The following is a 20,130-nucleotide window of genomic DNA, read 5'->3' on the forward strand; positions in this document are numbered from 1 at the left end:
ATAGCCTCAGCAAGAATACAACAATGGGCCCTAATTTTGGCAGCTCATGAATACACCTTTGTACATAGGCCTGGCATTCACATGGCAAATAGCAATGCCCTGAGTCGCCTGCCCTTACAAGAAAATGACGAACACGTCTCAATTCCACAGGAACTCGTTTCACTGTTAAATTTTTTAGATTCCTCACCAGTATGAGCCAGACAGATTCGAGACTGGACGAGTCGGGACCCAGTCCTATCTCCAGTGCAAGACCAAGTGTTACATGGTTGGTCCCAGGAGCCAGTCTCCAATGAAATGAAACCGTTCTTCAACTGAAGACACGAAATGAGCAGTAAAGATGGTGTTCTATTGTGGGATACTCAGGTAACACTTTCTCGATAGGTAAGGGAGCCACTTTTAGTTGAACTACACAGTGGCCATCCAGGGGTCTCCCAAATGAAGACCATAGCGCGCAGCTACCTATAGTGGCCAGAGATGGATGGCGATATTGAAAATGTGGTAAAGCGCTGTGTGCAATGTCAGCAGCTGCAAAAGTTGCCAGTGGCAGCTCCATTGCACCCAAGGACTGACATGCCTGATGTCTCTATCAGAGTGGAAGACACCGAACTGCATGTGCCCATCGAGGTACCTGATGTTCATGTAGTTCCAGAGAATGTGGTTCCTGAAAAAGAATCTGAAGCCATGGATCTGCGACATTCCACACGAATCAGGAAACCACCTGAAAGACTGAACTTGTAAATTTCATGACCTGTGTAAATATTATAATGTCATCAGATAAATATACTTGTTAATACAGCATGCACAGCAAAGTTAAAGGGGGAGGAATGTGGTAATTATGGTTTTGTTAAATGTTGGACTGTACCTTTAAGAATAATCCTGTGATCTGTGTAAACCGTGATCTGTGTAAACCAATGTGTTAATAGCGCGGGCTACCTCCTCAGTCAGTGTAGATAGAGATGGAGTTGAAAGCACACGTGTAGTTGCTGCTGGCTGTATTGTAAATAAACCTAAAACAAAAACAGAATTACCTGGAAAAACTCAGCAAGTCTGGCAGCATCGGTGGAGAAGAAATCAGTTAACGTTTCGAGTCTTCATGACCCTTCTCGAAACGTTAACTGATTTCTTCTCCACCGATGCTGCCAGACCTGCTGAGTTTTTCCAGGTAATTCTGTTTTTGTTTTGGATTTCCAGCATCCGCAGTAGCTTTTCGCTTTTTGTAAATAAACCTAATGTTTTCACTTAGAAAGTCACCTGCAGATCAACTCTATTACAAATAAGCGACATGGCCACACTACAACAGCAAACTATTTGAAAGCCCAGCCTTTGTGTAAATATGGCCATTTGGACAGAGAGGAGTTTACTCTTTAGGAATGCAATTTAAGCTGTAATTTGATAGCTTGAAGTGTTGAATGTTGGGCTGGAATTAAGAAGCAACTTGGTTTGAAACTGTTCTTTGGTGAATATTTGTGTAAATTCCTTTTGTGCTGATGTTGTTCTCTAGCAGTCACTGTTCTTACTGTTGATGGTACTTCATGTCACAATTGTCCCTCTGCATTGGATGTCATCCCGATCAGCCTCCTGCAGCACTTCCCAGCTGTTTGGATCAATGTCACACAGCTTCAGCTTGTTCTTCACTGCATCCTTCAAACCTTCCCCCATCTACTCCACACACTCATGTTTGAGCTCCTTGGAGATGACACATACCTGTCTGTTTTCACCCAGCAGAGTTGTGATGATATTGGGATTGTCTCAACACTGTTTGATTTTCCCTGAGGTAACCTGAGGCCACAGGCCAGTCAGACTCTGAGATCACTGTGCTACCTCGCACTGTGCTCTCCACAGACCCAGCCTTTCATCTGTGAAAGCAGCAACTGAATGAAAGCAGCGCCCCTCTACATATGACATGTTTCAATAATCAGTTGATTATGCATCACTTTGCTCTGAATATAATCTGTGGGGGAGTATTTAATGAGGCAATGAGGGTCTTGCCCACCAGCTTGGAGATGCAGTGAGAGCCACATGTTGTCTCTTTTTGGGAAGGCCCATTGAATTAAGTGCCACTCAGTTCACTGGAGAGCAGTAGACTTTCCCTGGGATCGAGGATCCCAGGTAGGTAGTGGCCAGATGTTCCACCAGTCAATCAGAGTGTAGCAGCCCTATTGAGCAACATTGCTGCCAGGGAGGCAGTGGCTGTTCTTTGTACTACACTCACCCAACGCTTCATATTGTCGCTGGATAACAGGCCAGAGGTAATTGACGGTAGGAGTGGAGGGTGGGGTGGGGGGTGTGTGTGTGTGGTAGTGGGGGGGGGGGGGTGGTGGTCGCAGGGTAGTGCAGGAGGGGGAGAGATGGATCAGCAGAAGGTGCAGGGTGTGGGTCTCCATGGTTCCCCCTTCCCAATGCCTGGTCCATCAAGTGCCTTTGAGAGACAGACCCCCAGGAGCCCACAAGGAACCCTATGGGGTTTGTTTGTTGTCCTCCCTGCCTGGGAAGCCACCCACCCATCACTGGGTTAATACCAGGGGCACTGGGGTGAACCCCTTCAGTGAGCCTTAATTGCCTCCCTAAGGTCTTCATTTGGCAGCGAAGCGGGAAGGCCACCCACATGCCTTCAGCCACAGGCTTAATCAGAGTGGAGGCAGGCTTCCCACTCGCCACCCTCCCACCCGACTAAATGCCCCCCCCCTCCCCCCACACCAACCTAACCACGGGTGAGGGCATAAAATTCCAGCCTGTGTTTCTGAAGCTACACTAACTGCAGCATTGGTGAAATGGTAACTGAGGGCCAGACTGACCAAGATCTTCCCACCAATAGACAAGAAGGAGATTCTGCAATTGTTACCACAATTGTAATTGCCCCTTTTTCATTTAAACGTGGGAACAATGGTTGTGTCTACAATCTGAAACATTGCATCATTTTTAATATCCAAGGGGCTGTTTAAGATCCTGTGAAGATGTCACAGGAACTTTGAAAAACATCACATGGTATTCATGAACTTTAACTTTTAGCATTTTTTTTAACATTTAGGATGAACACTGCAAATTTCAGAAAGATAATGTTGCTGCCACAATCAGTGGCTACAAATCTGTCGGAAGAAATGAAAAATCTTTAGCAGAAGCAGTGGAAAAGATCGGACCAATATCTGTTGCTATTGATGCCGGCCGAAGCTCCTTCCAGTTTTATAAAACAGGTAAGAAACAGAAGCTGTGGGTGATATGCATCAATCAGTCTATTAATCAATTCTATATAATATATCAACAATCATACATTCACACACACTTCATCAACTTTTTATTTATTGTTAATTCTTTTTCATTATTTATAATGGAAACTACCATACCCCTTCACCTTGTTCATATTTTACCATCCCCCGTGCTACATACTCTCCAGTGCTGTCAAACACCGTGGGGTTAAAATTGGATCAGGCTGGTAATCGAGTGTGGGAATTGCGATGGCCAATTTACCCCCACCATTCATAGTGATCCAGGCAGCTCACAAACTTTGTGCTGTCTGCGAATTTAACTTATAGAGATGTGTAGCTCAGTGCTGATGTGCGGCCGAGTGACTGCAAACCTCAGCAGCGGGTCCAAGTTTGTGTGAGGCTAACACCACTTAAAACTCGCCTGCATGACTTAAAGCCAACCTGTACCTCTTAAAGGAGCAGGTGCTGGAACTCAAAAAGAAACTCTGAGCAGAAAGAGAAATGGAAATGGTGCAATAGGGCGATAGCAGCCCCTGGGCTGTCTGACACAGCACTGGAGGCCTTGGGGCAGGAGGTGGACAAGAGAAGAGAGGTCCCCTTCCTTCAGGAGACTAGGAGGCCCTCCAGACAGACATGGAGAAGGCAGTGGGAGCAGGTAGCATCATGGTCAATGCCAGCAGTCTAGTTCCGAGGACCAGGATACAGTGCTGCAAAATAGTTCAATGACCTCAGAGTCAAAGTAAGTGAATGCATCTCATCACGAAGCTATGACAATTTAATTTTCAAGATATGTGTGGTAAAGTGGAGTGCTATGCACCTTTAAGAGAATGTAGTTAATTGACTTGCTATAGAGGGAGTGCAGCGAAGGTTTACCCGACTGATTCCTGGGATGGCAGGACTGACATATGAGGAGAGATTGAGTCGATTAGGATTATATTCACTGGAGTTCAGAAGAATGAGGGGGGATCTCATAGAAACCTATAAAATTCTAACAGGACTAGACAGGGTAGATGCAGGAAGGATGTTCCCGATGGTGGGGGAGTCCAGAACCAGGGGTCACAGTCTGAGGATATGGGGTAGACCATTTAGGACTGAGATGAGGAGAAATTTCTTCACCCAGAGAGTGGTGAGCCTGTGGAATTCATTACCACAGAAAGTAGTTGAGGCCAAAACATTGTATGGTTTCAAGAAGGAGTTAGATATAGCTCTTGGGGCGAAAGGGATCAAAGGATATGGGGAGAAAGCGGGAGCAGTCTATTAGTTGGATGATCAGCCATGATCATAATGAATGGTGGAGCAGGCTCAAAGGGCCGAATGGCCTACTCCTGCTCCTATTTTCTATGTTTCTATGACCATGTGACTGCATTGACCAATCACCGTACAGCATGGGCTACTTGGGTAACTGTAAGTCTAGAGCTGGAGGTGATTGAAGAAGCACACATAGTGTTAGTGCTGTGTTCTTAGTTCCAATAAGGTACTAGAGTTTGTTCTGTTGACCCTGTCAACTGACGTACGGACAAACAAGTCTTACTACTGGTAGTTCGTTTTAAGTCGACTTTATTATATCACAGAGATTTACTCAAAAGTGCTTTACCAAAATAACGCTAAAAGCTTACACAGTTTGGAATGTAATGATACTACCCGTTCAAGGAAATGTGATCAGTCTCTGGCTTGGCGGTAGATCTTGTCGCTGAGTCCCTGACTCAGGGTCCACTTTGCGAGGGCTGTTCCTGCAGGTCTTCGCTGTCAATGTCTCTGAAGTTCCTTCTTTTATACAGTTGCACCCAGCATTGAGAATGGTCTTAATCACATACTCATGTGAGTCATGGTCATCCGTTTACTTAGCGGTAAGTGTAAAACAGGTTACACCTGTTACATTGTTCCTTGTGATTAAGTTAGTTTCTCATTTGTGTTGATTCATCTAGTGGAGGGGGAGGGTACCTTCTGTTCCCTGCAATCAACCGCCCCTTCCCCTTTCGTTGACAGTGCACATTCCTGTGCACTGCTTCGATGTTGACATCCTTTACCATCATGCTCCATGAATGTTGCAGCTTGCTTAGCCTTTCCAGCTACAGTTCAGTTAATCGGTCTCTCTGCCTGTATTGTTTCAAGCACCAACTAATGTGTTAATGCCAAGGGTGCAGCTCACGTTTGCTGAACAAAGCGAGCCTGATCATCAAAAACATAAGATAAAAGCAAAAATAAAAGCAAAAAACTGCGGATGCTGGAAATCCAAAACAAAAATAAAAATAAAAATACCTGGAAAAACTCAGCAGGTCTGATAGCATCTGCAGAGAGGAACACAGTTAACGTTTCGAGTCCGTATGACTCTTCAACAGAACCAAAAACATAAAACTGGCGATGAGGATAAACCGGATCAATTGACGGTAATCAAGGAAGCAGCAATAAGCCAGCTACGTTACTTCGCCACTACCTTGAAAGCTGTTGGAAAGCGCAGTCTCCTTAGGCATCGAGTATGCTGCGGTTTGGGCATCTTGAACCATTCGGCTGCGTTTCCGATGACTGGGCTCATTTCATTGAGCACCTAGCATTCTTCTTTACTGCTAATGACATCGCAGCGGAGGACAAGAAGAGGGCGATTCTTTTGTCCACATGCGGGAGCAAAACATATGGGCTGATCTGCAGCCTCACATCACCTCATACCCCTGATACAATGACTTTCGACGAGTTAGTAAACATTGTAATAAACCACCTGAAGCCAAAGCCCTCAGTCACTAATCAGTGTTTTAAATTCAATGTGAGGAATAGGCTTCCAGGAGAGACAATCACTGGCTATGTAGCTGCTTTAAAGAAATTAACGGAATATTGTGAGTTCAGAGCTTCAATTAATGAATGTTGAGAGACCGATTGATATGCAGAATCGGGGACGATGCTATTTAAAAGCGATTGCTATCTGAAAATAATCTAGATTTCAGTCAGGCATTTGAAGTGGCAACAGCCATGGAGAGGCTGTTAGAGACTCGGAGGCAATAAAAGATACACAAAATGGCGCCGTCCATCTTGTGAGGTGGGAAGGACCACCACCAAGTGGTGTTCAACATGGTGGACTACTGATTCATCAGCTGAGGGAGGGTGGTACGTGGTAATCAGCAGGAGGTTTCCTTGCCCATGTTTGACCTGATGCCCCACCCACAACGGCCACCTTGTACACATTCTGCGTCCATCACTTTAAGGAACACATGGTCTTAGCTCCCATGGCAAGGAGGAGCAGCTAGGTGCGGCGCCGAGGGCACCAGATGGCTCTTGGCCACAAGACCTTGAGGCTCCCCTTCCACAATCTCATCACCGTGAACAGGACATGTGTTGGAGTTCTGAGTATGCGCCTAGCTGCATCCCCTGCAGGTTGCCCCCAAACTAGTCATGTGTGACTAAGAGCAACGCTAAGAGAATTCATCTCCTCATGAACCACTGAGGCTGATGTAAGCATGGTCACTATCTGCTTGTCCACCCAGCGTGCACCAAATGCTCAACATGAGTCAATGCAGTCACGACAGTGAGAATTGTTGAGGGGGGCCCCTCAAAGGCTAAGGCTACCTGCTTGGTTAAATGCCCAACACCAACATGGTATTCACCCTTCCAGAGCACAACAAGCCGTTGAAGCGCTTACGGCACTGGATCCAGGTGCACCGCACCACGTAGCAGGAGCTCACCACCTCCGCCAACTCCTCCCAGACACGCTTTGTCATCTGGGGGGGCCTCCTCCTCCCATCCTGGGGAAACAGCACCCCCCTGCTGTGCTGCCACCTCCTCCACAAGGGCAGCAAGGCAGTCATTGGAAAAGCGAGGGGCACATTGGTCCCCTGCTGGCCTACCCTGCCCTGCTCCTGGCCCACACCCTGCAGCCTGCACTGCTCCTGGCCCACACCCTGCAGCCTGCCCTCCTCCTCTGCCCTTCCCTCAACATTGACCTGCTGAGCAGATCCCCTGCGATTGGATCTCCAAGTGGCCATTGTGAACAGCCTCAAGGAGGCTGCCAGGTCTTCTTATAAACAGACTGCCAGGTTGCCATTGGACCCGGCGATCTGTACACGCCCGCGACAAACTTCACACTTCTGCATTCCACGGGAGTCGGAAATGCACTGGACAGGCCTTAATTGGCCCGCCCGCGCAAAATGGCGGCGCGGCCCCAATTGCGGGCGCCATTCGGGTCTGCGCCCGCCCCTGTCAGCACCTGCTCTGCCCACCCGCCAAATGGAAAATTTTGGCCTTAAAAATCTCCCAGACAACTATGGAAAAGCAGGCAGACAAACATGCCAGGGCCAAACATGCCAGTGTGTTAGTGCTCCTACCAATACTGGATGAATACCTAAAAGGCTGGTTCAGTGGCCCTGACACAGCAGCGGACTGCAAACTGGGAGATATTAGACATGTCACCTGCTCCAACCTTGAAGGATCCTGACGTGAAAGAATTCAGGGTCACAGTCACCTTCACAGCCACTGGCAGTGCCACCTTGTCCTGCTCTGAGGCTGCAGGTCTGGTTCCAAGAGGTGGCAGGGTTCTGTGAGCACCTTCTGTGTAGAGTGAAGATGACGCACACACTGTTCTGGGATTTGGTGGAATTAAGCAAAGTGTTCCTGGAAATCCCAAAATGGATAAGGCTTCCTTCGGAGAGCCCTTCTCCCCCTCCTCCCCCTCCCCCTCCCTCTGTGAGCAGCTTGTCCTCTTCTTTGCTCCATTTCCCTCTCAAACTGCAGCCCAAGAGGAATTGCAGCTATTGCTCCCCTAAGTGGGGCCAGTGGTCTGTCCAGAGCCCTTGCGGTCATAACCGAGGTATCCTCCCTGTGCAGCACCATTCTGTCTCGACTTCACTAACTTTAACCAACACTTCAAACCACGAAGCACTTCCACAAACACAAACAGAGACAGGAGAGATTAATCAGCAACTAACCAGAAAGTTGATGATGATCGCTTTAAAAAGACGAAAAGCTAATGATGAGGGGGTCCTTCCTGAATCTAGCTGTGTGTGTTTAAGAGGGGGCGTTAGATAGAATAGCGTCCAATCAGCATTGCACACTGACATTACAATTGGCATATTCTATATTTCCAGTGCATGGTCCTGATGCCCAAATCAAACACCTTCAAATAAGACAAAAAATAAAAATACCTGGAAAAACTCAGCAGGTCTGGCAGCATCTGCGGAGAGGAACACAGTTAATGTTTCAAGTCCGTATGACTCTTCAACAGAACTAAGTAAAAGCAGAAGAGAGGTGAAATATAAGCTGGTTTAAGGGGGGGTGGGACAAACTTTACTTGGAGTCTACACTGAAACTGCAGCCGCTACAAAGCCCAATTTTGCGATTCCAAACTCTATCCCAGGCCAGGATTTCCCGTTCGGTGAGCAGGAGGGTGGGGCCCATTCGCTGACGTGTAAAATGATGCAGGGTGATGTTGGGCGGAACTCCGGACGTCACCCCGCCTCATTTCAATTTTGAGGTAGGTGGGGCTCAGCAGAATCAGCTGTGTGCCCGCCGACCTGTCAACGGCCAATTGAGGCCATTGACAAAGTAATTAAAGTGATTTATGGACCTGCCCATCCAACCTTAGGGTTTCCGGGCAGACCGGGAGCCCTGGCTGGCTTAGGAAAAAACATGAAACCTCATCCACGGGCGGGATGAGGTTTCATGTAGGATTTTTAATTTTTAATAAAAGTGTCAATATAAGTGATGGACATGTCCCAACTCATGTGACAGTATCACATGAGGGAACATGTCAGGGAATTTTTTTTTCTGTTTCTAAAATATTTTCATGTGGAGCCGATCTCCCTGAGGCAGCACTTAGCCTCAGGGAGATGCATGCGCTCTTTCGTGCGCGTGTGTGAAAGAGCGCACCCTCGGCTCAGAGAATCGCCCCCTGCCCGCACAAGGAGTGTATAGTGCTTTCTTGCGGACATCACGCTGGGCAGACCTTAATTGGCCCACCCACATAAAATGGCGGCGCATCCCCAATCGGGGGCGCCGATCGGAGGTGCGCCTCCACGCACTCGCTCCTAAACTTCCCCCCCCAACAGGGGGAAAATTCTTCCCCCAGTGTTCAATGTCCCACAACCTCCCAGTAGGTGTAAGCTCCTCCCTCCCCAACATGAACAATATGCTGAGTGACCCCTTTTACATTCCAAAGTGTAATGTAGCTTACTGAAACCAATATTGGTCAAAGAGTCCAAAAAATAATTTAAAAGATAAAGAAATGTTTGTTTATTGTCACATGAATTGTCACCGTTGGCCATGCTCTCACCTCCAAATCACACGGTTCTGGGTTCAAGACCCACTCCAGAGCTTGAGTACAGAAATGAAGGCTGATACTCCAGTGCAGTACTGAGGAAGCGCTGCACTGCCAGAGGTGCCATTTTCAGATGAGGCATTAAATTGAGGTCCTATCTGCCTGCTCAGGTAGATGTAAAAGATCCCATACACTATTTTGAAGAAGAGCAGGGGAGTCATCCCCAGAGTTGTGGCCAATATTTATCAATATCAACATCACAAAAAACAGATTATCTAGTCATTATCACATTTCTGTTTCTGGGAGCTTGCTGTGTGCATATTGGCTGCTGTGTTTCCTCCATTACAGTGGTGGAAGAAAAGAGATGAAATGAGAAAAAGATTTGGAGATACAGGACCAAAGGGAGTGACAATGGGACAAGTAAAGAAACAAAAGATGTGCCTAGAGAAGGTGTGAATGGCAAAGGTGTGGACATTTTAAAAATTGATAAAAGTGAGAAAAAAAAACCATAACATCAGGGAGGAAAGTTTTGTAAAGAGGACTGTAAACTGGAAGATAATTAGAGAAGGAAACAAGACAATGATCAAATATCAGTAGGAAGGGAATAATAATTATACATTTCATAATTATATCAAAGATAAGTATCTGCTTACAGGAGTCTACTTTGATAGAAGATGCAGCCAACAGCCAAACCATGCAGTGCTGGTGGTTGGATATGGGAGAGAGAAGAGAAGGAACTATTGGCTGGTTAAAAACAGGTATGTACTTTATAAAAACACCAAATAACTGATCACAGCTGGGGCAGTAACAGGAGCACTGGATTTGCTCTGTGTTCCTGGGGTAGGGAGAGAAGCATCCACCAAAACTCCCACTGCTGATTATTATCTGAGGCACTGGAGAAGGAGCATAAAAGATTCATAAGGATGATACTAGAACTGAGAGGAGAGATTTATCAGAGAAAGCTGATCAGACTGGAGCTCTTTTCTTCAGAATAGAGAAGGTTGAGAGGTGACCTGATCGAGGTCTTTAATACTGTGAAAGGATTTGATACGGTCGGTATAGAGAAAACGGTTCCACTTGTGGAGGTGTTTGAAACTAGGGGTCATAAATATAAGATAGTCACTAATATATCCAATCAGAAATTCAGGAGAAACCTCTTTACCCAGAGAGTGGTGGAATTGGGAAAGTGTTACCGCGAGGAGTGTTTGAGCTGAATAACACAGATGCAGTGAAGGAGAAGCTAGATAAGCTCATGAGGCTGAAAGGAATAGAAGGATTTGTTGATAGGGTTAGCTGAAGAGAGATGGGAGGGGGCTCATGTGGAGCAGAAACACCAGCACAGACCAGTTGGACTGAATTTCTTGTTTCTGTGCTGCAGTCTATGTATCCATGTAACCAACACTGAATAATGTTTGTGGATGTGAAGGGTTAATGACAGAGTTGGGTGGGATGATATCAGGGTTGGAGGAGGTGAAGGATTGAGTGAGGTGGATTTTATCCAGGTTGAATTGGGTGGTAGAACAGTTAAATGTAGATAGTATTGGGAATTGATGGCTGGGGGCTAAGTTGGATGAGGTGAGTTTCAGGGTTGGAATAGGTGGTATAATGGTTGGATTAGGTGGTCTTCTGGCTCAGTAAGTGGCACCCCTGCCTCTGAGTCAGAAGCTCTGAGTTAAAGTCCCTCCCTAGGACTTTGTTGGCTGGGGAAGGAGCATTCAACTTGTTTGAACAGCATCATGATAATCAGCCTGCTAATCCTCCTCACTCTTCCACACTATTCCCAAAGGGGAAAAGGGGTGTGTGTGTGTAAATAGAAAGCAGAAAAGACAGATAATATCAGGGTTTAATGGGAGGTAGGATAGCTTGGTGAGATGGGTGGGATAAGGGTTGGATGGGGCAGCAACATTTGGAAGCAAGTTGTTAGGATGTAATATCCTTGGAGGGCAGGATGTGTGTGTAGAAGAATAGACAGGCATGGGGCAACCTACACATACCAACAACTCACCCAATCTCCTGTGGGAGGTGATTTTAGGATGAAGACAGTAAAAGCTCTGGAAAATTCTCCCTCATAAGGCAAGCAGGCAATCTCCAGGAGAATACAGTAACTGATCTCTCTTGTCTCCGCTACCCATCTACCTGCTATAGCTGTAGATGTCTCCACTCACAGGATCTCCCCTAACTCCATTTTGAAGCTTGCAGTGAATCCACTCACCATACAGACTGGCAACTTATGTCAGGGGTCACAATGAAATTCTTCCTGTCACCTCAGCTAACTTCCTGCTTCACAACTTGTACTGCTGTAGTCTGGTTCTACTCAAGTGATCTGACTCAAATAACCCATGTGCTTGGACAGAATCTAGTCCCTCAATTATTTTAAAGATTTCAATCAGATCCCCTCAGAATCTATACATATCCAGTATAAAAAGCCTCAGTTCTCCAACCCTGTCTCTTGAATGGAACTGTGATGTTAATGGGCAATTTTTTTCTTTTTTCCAGTTGGGGGGCAGCCTGGGGTGACCAAGGTTACATCAAAATTGCTAAGGACAAGAAGAATATGTGTGGAATTGCCAATTATGGAATCTATCCAATACTGTAAAGAAACAAGTATCAAACCAGAGCTTCATTGAATTCCCCCTGAAAGAATGGTGGAAACGTTTCTTCTGATGCTTACTCATTCTCCACCATTGCTTCAACTTCCTGCTGCAATTTAAAAATGTGGAATAATAACAGCTTCTACACATTTTTATAGCTTCACATAAAGAGCAATCCCATTGTGTATTTAATGTATGGAACCACATCATCCTACTTGTGTAGAGACAGTGGGCTGCATTGTACTGGTCATGGCAAGCAGTATAATAAATGCTTCAGCAATCATTTTGAGAATCTTTTTTGTCTTTTTCTTCCATGAATTGTCTGGTTTAATTTGAAATGATAAATGTCTAAAAATGATGTACCCAACTGCATTAAGAATAAGGCTGTATTTTCTTACAGCAGTACAATTAATGAACAAGTGCTTTGTTTTTATTCTTTCATGGGATGGGAGCATTGCTGGCTGGGTCAGCCTTTATTGTCCATTCCTATTTGCCCTTGAGAATTGAATGGCTTGCTCTGCCATGTCGGTGGGCGTTCAACAGTCGAACTCATTGCTGTGGATCTGGAGTCACATCTAGACCAAACCAGGAAAGGACAGCAAGTCAGTTTGCAAGCATCAATCAACAATCATTTCTTGGTCATTATTAGGCTTTTTAATTCCAGGTTTATTTTTTAAAATTGAATTTGCCAAGGTGGGTTTCAAGGCCAGGGTCCAAGGCATTAGCCTGAATACCTGAATTACCAGCCTAGTGACAATACCACTGCCTCCTGTCAAGAAGTTTACAATTTAATTGAACATTGCTCATCAGGAACCCTCATGGAATACACAATGTGATCCAGTCAGACTGTACACTGACACGTTATCTGCAAGACCGAATTCAGACAATGGGGAATGTGTGGTTTGATCCAGTGTTTGGCATAACACAGAACAGCAGGAAAATGCCAGGGTTCAAATATAACAAATTCAGAAAATGCACAGCGCTAACTCTCCAGAGTCCAGACAAGACAAAGCGCTAACACTCCTGAATCTGGACAAGGCACAGTGCCAAATGTCGTGAATCCAGTCAATGCACGGCACAAACACTCCTGAATCAGGATTAGGCACAGTGATAAGGCACCTTAACATGGACAAGACACAGCACAAACACTCCTGAATCAGGACAAGGCACAGTCTGTCCCTGTGCTGCACTCTGTCCCTGTGCACTCTGCCCTGTGCAATCTGTCCCAGTGCTGCACTCTGTCCCTCTGCATTCTGTCCCTCTGCACTCTGTCCCTGTGCTGTACACTGTCCCTCTGCACTCTGTCCCTGTGCTGCATTCTGTCCCTCTGCACTCTGTCCCTGTGCTGCACACTGTCCCTCTGCACTCTGTCCCTGTGCTGCGTTCTGTCCCTCTGCACTCTGTCCCTGTGCTGCATTCTGTCCCTCTGCACTCTGTCCCTGTGCTGCGTTCTGTCCCTCTGCACTCTGTCCCTGTGCTGCACACTGTCCCTCTGCACTCTGTCCTTGTGCTGCATTCTGTCCCTCTGCACTCTGCCCCTGTACAATCTGTCCCAGTGCTGCACTCTGTCCCTGTGCTGCACACTGTCCCTCTGCACTCTGTCCCCGTGCTGCATTCTGTCCCTCTGCACTCTGTCCCTGTGCTGCATTCTGTCCCTCTGCACTCTGTCCCTGTGCTGCACACTGTCCCTGTGCACTCTGTCCCTGTGCTGCATTCTGTCCCTCTGCACTCTGTCCCTGTGCTGCATTCTGTCCCTCTGCACTCTGTCCCTGTGCTGCATTCTGTCCCTCTGCACTCTGTCCCTGTGCTGCATTCTGTCCCTCTGCACTCTGTCCCTGTGCTGCATTCTGTCCCTCTGCACTCTGTCCCTCTGCACTCTGTCCCTGTGCTGCATTCTGTCCCTCTGCAGTCTGCCCCTGTACAATCTGTCCCAGTGCTGCACTCTGTCCCTGTGCTGTACTCTGTCCCTCTGCATTCTGTCCCTGTGCTGCACACTGTCCCTCTGCACTCTGTCCCTGTGCTGCATTCTGTCCCTCTGCACTCTGTCCCTGTGCTGCATTCTGTCCCTCTGCACTCTGTCCCTGTGCTGCATTCTGTCCCTCTGCACTCTGTCCCTGTGCTGCATTCTGTCCCTGTGCACTCTGTCCCTGTGCACTCAGTCCCCGGCCTAACAAAATTATTAAATCTGTCATTGTGGATGAAAATGTGAAAAAAACATTTTTGGGAGATGTTATAAAGTCAGGAGGAGGTTAGTATACTGAAATCTGTAAACAGATTAAGGAAGAGTGTTTGACTTTAGTTTCCCAGGAATTAACTGAGAACCCTATAATGGGAGTAGAGCCTCCATGTAGGTGCATTGTTCACCCAGAAATCTTTTTAGGGCAGGACACCTGAAGCCTGAATCCTGAAGCACTGGAGCTCAGGGATGGATTCTGTACTGTTTCCGCCCTTCATTGTCAGACTCCCCAAGTGCCCTCCCGTTCTGTGACTCACCCAGTGATAAACCCTTCCTGGAGGAGGTGGCAGCACGGAGAGAGAACCTCGTCCCCAGGGATGGGAGGAGGAGGCTCCCCCACCTCACCAGAGAGGCCTGGGAGGAGGTGGCATCCAGGGTCAGCAGCCACGATGTGGTGAGGCGCACATGGAGGCAGTGCCGGAAGCGCTTTAACGATACATGCGATCAGGAAGGGTGAGTACAGTGTTGGCATGGGTCACTTTGCGGAACCCCCTGCCCTGTGGATCTCAGAGGTGTTAGAGTGTGAGTGGTAAATGTCAATGAGGCAGGAGCTGGCCAAGGGGGTGAGCCCTGGCTGCTCGGACTGAGTGCCTTGTGGCTCCAGGGTCACGAATCGGCTGAGCCCTGTGAGGTGCTCCTCAGGTGGGGTTGTCCAGGCTGTAATGGCGCTACAGGTAGAGAGCGGACTAATCAATGCCCCTCTGTCCTTTCAGGAGAAAACATCCCATTACAGTGCAGAGAGGTCGCACCCCCACATCTCCTCATCTTCACTAGATACGAGCAGGAGGCCCTGGAGCTGGAGAGGTGCCATGCAAGTGGCCACGGTGAGGTTGGGGTGCCAGAGGAAGGTAAGAGTGCAGTGCACTGAGGTTAGAATGTGGCTTTTTACAACCATTGCAGTGTAGTCTGTATATTGATGTGAGCCTGGAACCTGGAATGCCCATTGATAATGAAAAGATGGAGGCACCGTGATGCAGATCTCTGTCTGATCAGGGTGCCAGGCACGCACACTGACAGTCTAATTTATGCTCACCAGAAGCTCCTCGTTGTGAGGAGTCTGAAGGCCGACCCCTGACCCCTGAGGACCAGCATTCTGAGCACGCACCAGCGTCACACCCTCTCTGTGAAGCAGGCACCAGCACAAATACCAGCACATCAGTGGGCATAAGATCAGCGTCTAGTATCTCTGTGCACATTGGCGAGGGCACTTCACACTCGCTTGAGGTGCAGGTGGAGGCAGAGAGTGCCCAGGGTGCCAGCAGTCAGAGGACTGCTGGGGACCAGGACAATGCTCAGTTGGTGGCTGATGATGAGCCTCTGAAATCGTCCGTGAGGCAGCAGATGCTGGAAGTCCAGCAGGATGTGCGGGAGGATCTGGTGGAGAAACATGAGGGAATGCGTGCTATGGTGTCCACTGTGGAGGAGTCCCTGCAGAGCATAAGCAATGCGTTGACCCTCATAGCCGGGCGCACTGCCTCCTCCATGGAGAGAGTGGCAACTCTCACAGAGAGGCTCCTCCAGGAGCTCAATCATGGCTCCCTGGGGAATGCGCTCGGACCTGCATGCCCTCACAGCGGCATTGACCTCAGCTGGTCAGTGTCAGTGTGGGAGATGGACTGGGCACCCAGTATCCCAGCTAGGTGCCTGTCCATTAATGGTGAGCAGGGAGGTCCAGAGCGACCTGACGTTGGTGCACGAGCTGCTTGTCGTCTCTGTGAGCTCCTGTCAGGGCACTTTGGATGAGGGCAGCAGCTCCTCTGCCCCTCTGCCAGTGACTGTGGCATCTGATGAGGCTGCGGCGACTGGGGAGATGCCAGCCGTGGCAATGGCCGCTCCCTCCCAGAGGACACCAGCCAAGGTCATCAAGGCCAGAGTGAGCAGGCTGTCTCCAATGCCGGTGCCAGCGAGGGGGAGCACCTAAATGTAGCACTCGCAAGTGAAAACTTAAAGCACCTTAAGCACAACACAGCCTGATCACGGGTGATATTTGATTCCCCCATTTTTCTGGGTTTTTTTAACGGTGTGATCTAAAACACTGGTGAATGTTATTTCTACAATGTTTATCACTCAGAAGTAAATGAGATTATTTTTTGCAACTAGCCTCTGGTTGCTTCATTTGCTCTGTAGGTGCAGGGTAAGCCATGATGTTATGATGGACGTGTTTCTCTTTAAACTTTATTGCAGTGGCACATAGTCTATGTTGTTCACTAAGGAACTGGTCGAGTATGGAGCCTACAGTCCTGGCATGTGGTGGTGGTTCTTATTTGGTGGGCTAGTTGAAGGAGCGTTGGATCAAAGCTTCCCAGGTGTCCCTGCCTCCCTGGAGGTTACCCAGGTCTGCGTTAATGCGCTCAGCGTTCTCCTCACTGTGCTCATCCTCAGACTCACTACTGGACTCATCATCTGTTGCCTGTGGAGCTGTGACAAGATCTTTTTCCTCCACTGTGTCCCCCCTTTCCAGCACCAGATTGTGGAGAGCGCAGCATGCAACCACTATCATTGACACACGATCTGGGGGGTACTGGAGTGCACCCCCTGAATGGTCCAGGCATCGGAAGACCGATGGCTCTCTCCACCACAGCCCTTGTGTGCCGTGGCTCCTATTGTACCGCTGCTCAGCTTCTGTTCTTGGATGGCGGAGAGGCGTCATGAGCCACCTTCTGAGGGGATATCCCTTGTCACCCAGCAGCCATCCATCCAGCCGGGCTGGAGCACTGAAGAGCCCCGGCACCTGGGAGTGTCTGAGGATGTAGGCGTCATGGGAGCTGCCTGGGTACCTTGCACAAACTTGTAGAATCAGCATCCTGTGATCACACATTATCTGCACGTTCATGGAGTGGAAGCCCTTCCTGTTGATGAAGGCACCGGGCTCACCTGCTGGCGCCTTGATGCCCACATGTGTACAGTCTATAGTACCCTGGACATGGGGGAAGCCAGCAATGGCCACGAAGCCTCTGGCTCACTGTGTCTGGCAGCCTTCATCTGTATGGTAATGAATGAAAGTCAATGCACACCTGAACAGAGCTTCTGTCACCAGCTTGATGCAACTGTGGACATCTGACTGGGAGACTCCACACAGATCCCCCAGTGACCCCTGCAAAGAGCCAGAGACATAGATGTTTAGGGCCACTGTGACCTTCAGAGTCACTGGCATGGGGTGTCCACCCACACAACTGGAGCTGATCTCAGGGCCAATCGTCTGACAGATGGAGGTCACTGCCTCCCTTGAGAGACGGAGCCTCCTTCGGTGTTGCACCTCAGACATATTAAGGTAGCTGCATCACTGCCTGTAAACCCTGGCAGCAGGATAGTGGCATCTTCTGCGGCCCCTTTCGCCTTGGCCTTCCTGTTGGCCCTGCACCCCTTGTGCCTGTGACTATCCTCCCACAGGTCGCTCCCCTGAAGCTGAATAGGGACACCTGGCCTCCTCCCCCTTCCGGCCCTCTCTTCCTCCTAGAGGAGGTGCCTCCAGCGGAGAGCACAATCCCCATTCCCAGGGTAAGGGAAGGCTGTCTGATAGCTGGAAGGCCCCACGCGGTGTGAATTCTCCTGGGGCCTGGAAGACAACACTGAGTCCTGAACTGAAGCCTCTAAACGTTCTGAATGCAGCTCTGAAACAAAATGAAACTGCCCTGATCACAGAAGCAAGCAGCAGCAAGTGATATCCAAAACTCCTCACTATTCACTTTGTGAAGCCCACTGGCCCCTCTTATCACACCCGTGGATGAGGTTTTGCAAATTGTGGTCTGCCCGCCTGCCCGTTTTGCCCGTGCGATGGCCTGATAATTGCACGGGCTTCATAAACTCAGAGTCAATTGGTCTCTCAAGGGCCTTAACTGACCACTTAATTAATGGCGGGCGCGCCTCCGTCTTCATCACGTGCCCGCCAAGCGAAATATCACGAGAGTGCGCGTTGATGTTGTGACACTTGTCCAACATAAACGTATTATTATTTCACACACGGGCATGTCGGATGCGCGCCCGCACGGCAAGGGTAAAATTCTGCCCAAGTCTGTGCAAGGTACCCAGGCAGCTCCAATGACGCTTGCATCCTCAGACACTCCCAGGTGCCGAGGCTCTTCAGTGCTCCAGCCCAGCTGGTTGGATGGCTGCTGGGTGACAAGGACTATCTGTTGAAAGGGTGGCTCATGACTCCTCTCCACCATCCAAGAACAGAGGCAGAGAAACGTTACAAGAAGAGTCATGCCTCCACAAGTTTGGTGGTAGAAAGGACCATCGGTCTTCTCAAGACGCGTTTCCAATGCCTGGACCATTCAGGGTACGCACTACAATACCCTGCACAGCGGGTGTCACTGATAGTGTCTGCATGCTGTGCTCTCCACAATCTGGCACCGGCAAAGGGGGACCCACTGGAGGAAGAGGATCTTGACATAGCTCCACAGGCCATGTGCTCATAGGTGCCTTTAACTTAAGTTTGCGAGTGCTACATCTAGGTGCTCCCCCCTCGCTGCCACCAGCATTGGAGACAGCCAGCTGACTCTGCTGTCCTGTTGGCCTTAATGGCCTTGGCGGTCATCCTCTGGCCAGTGGAGCCTGTGTTGGCCCCACCTGGGAGGGAGCGGCCAGTGCCACGGCTGGCATCTCCCCAGTCATCGCTGCCTCATCAGGTGCCACGGTCACCGGCGGAGGGGCGGAGGAGTTGCTGCCATCATCCAGAACACCCTGAGAGGAGCCCGCAGAGATGGCACGCAGCTTGTGTGGCAACGTGAGGTCACTCTGACCTCCCTGTTCACCATTGATGGACGGGCACCTAGCTGGGATGCTGGGTGCCTCATCCATCTCCCACACTGACACTGACCACCTGAGGTCAATTCCTGTATGAGGGCTTGCAGGTCTGAGCGCAATCTCAGGAACCCCTGATTCTGTCTCTTCATGAGAGTCGCCACTCTCTCAATGGAGGAGGCAGTGCGCTTGGCCAGGAGGGCAAATGCAGTGCTCACGCTCCGCATGGACCCCTCCATCACAAAGACTATGGCACACAGACCCTCGTGGATCTCCGCCAGATCCTCCCGCACATCCCGCTCGACATCCAGCATCTGCTGTCTAATGGACGACTCCAGAGGCTCATCATCAGGCTCCAACTGAGCATCGTCCTGGTCCCCAGCAGTTCTCCGACTGCTGGTGCCCTGGGCACTTCCTGCCTCCGCCTGCACCCCAAGCAATTATGAAGTGCCCTCACCAATGTGCACCGAGGCCCTAGCCACTGCTCTAATGCCCACCAAGCTGGTATCTGCACTGATGCCTGCTTCAGAGAGCGGGGGTGATGCAGGTGAAAATGACACCCGGTGGTCCTCCGGTGTCAGGGGTGGCCCTTCAGGGTCCAGAGAGCGAACGCCTCCTGGCAAACCTAAACGGGAGAACAAGGACATGTCATTAGTTAAAGTCATCACACTGTCACTGTGCATGCTAGGTACGCTGGTGAGACAATGGAGATCTGCACCGTGGTGCCCTCGTCTTCCAATGATCAATGGGGATTCCAGGATCGAGGCTCACGTCAATGAGGAGACTGCACTAGAATGGCTGCACAATCCGAAACTCTCACCGCTGTGCACTGCACACTTGCCTTCATCTGGTACCCCTGCCTCTCCACGCCCGGTTGTATGTAGGGTGTGCTGGCTCTCGAGCTCCAGGGCATCTTGCTCATATCTTGAGAGGATTAGGAGGCTAGCAGGGCCTCCACTGGTCCACAACCTTTTTATTTTGTTGTGATACATGCAGCACCATTGCAGCCTGGCCAACCCCAGCTGAAGAGCACCTGGCATGGCAATTCCAAGTCATGGCCCTCGACCACTGAGTAGCTGACACTCAGCCCAAGCAGCCAGGGCTCACCCCCTTGGCCAG

The 20,130-nt window shown here is 49.2% G+C and overlaps 1 protein-coding gene and 1 pseudogene across 1 annotated transcript; both read left to right on the forward strand.

The window, feature by feature from the left end:
• LOC144688302 (procathepsin L-like) overlaps positions 1 to 20,130 on the forward strand; it is a 65,043-nt pseudogene that overhangs the window by 14,203 nt on the left and 30,710 nt on the right.
• LOC144689103 (procathepsin L-like) lies at positions 325 to 12,313 on the forward strand. Its single transcript, XM_078556248.1, has 4 exons — positions 325 to 363; positions 3,029 to 3,191; positions 10,097 to 10,199; positions 11,938 to 12,313. The coding sequence occupies exons 1-4, from the start codon at positions 325 to 327 to the stop codon at positions 12,035 to 12,037; spliced, it is 405 nt and encodes a 134-aa protein (XP_078412374.1). The 3' UTR covers positions 12,038 to 12,313.

Source organism: Cetorhinus maximus, chromosome 13, assembly GCF_964194155.1.
Source record: "Cetorhinus maximus chromosome 13, sCetMax3.hap1.1, whole genome shotgun sequence".
NCBI lineage: Eukaryota > Metazoa > Chordata > Chondrichthyes > Lamniformes > Cetorhinidae > Cetorhinus > Cetorhinus maximus.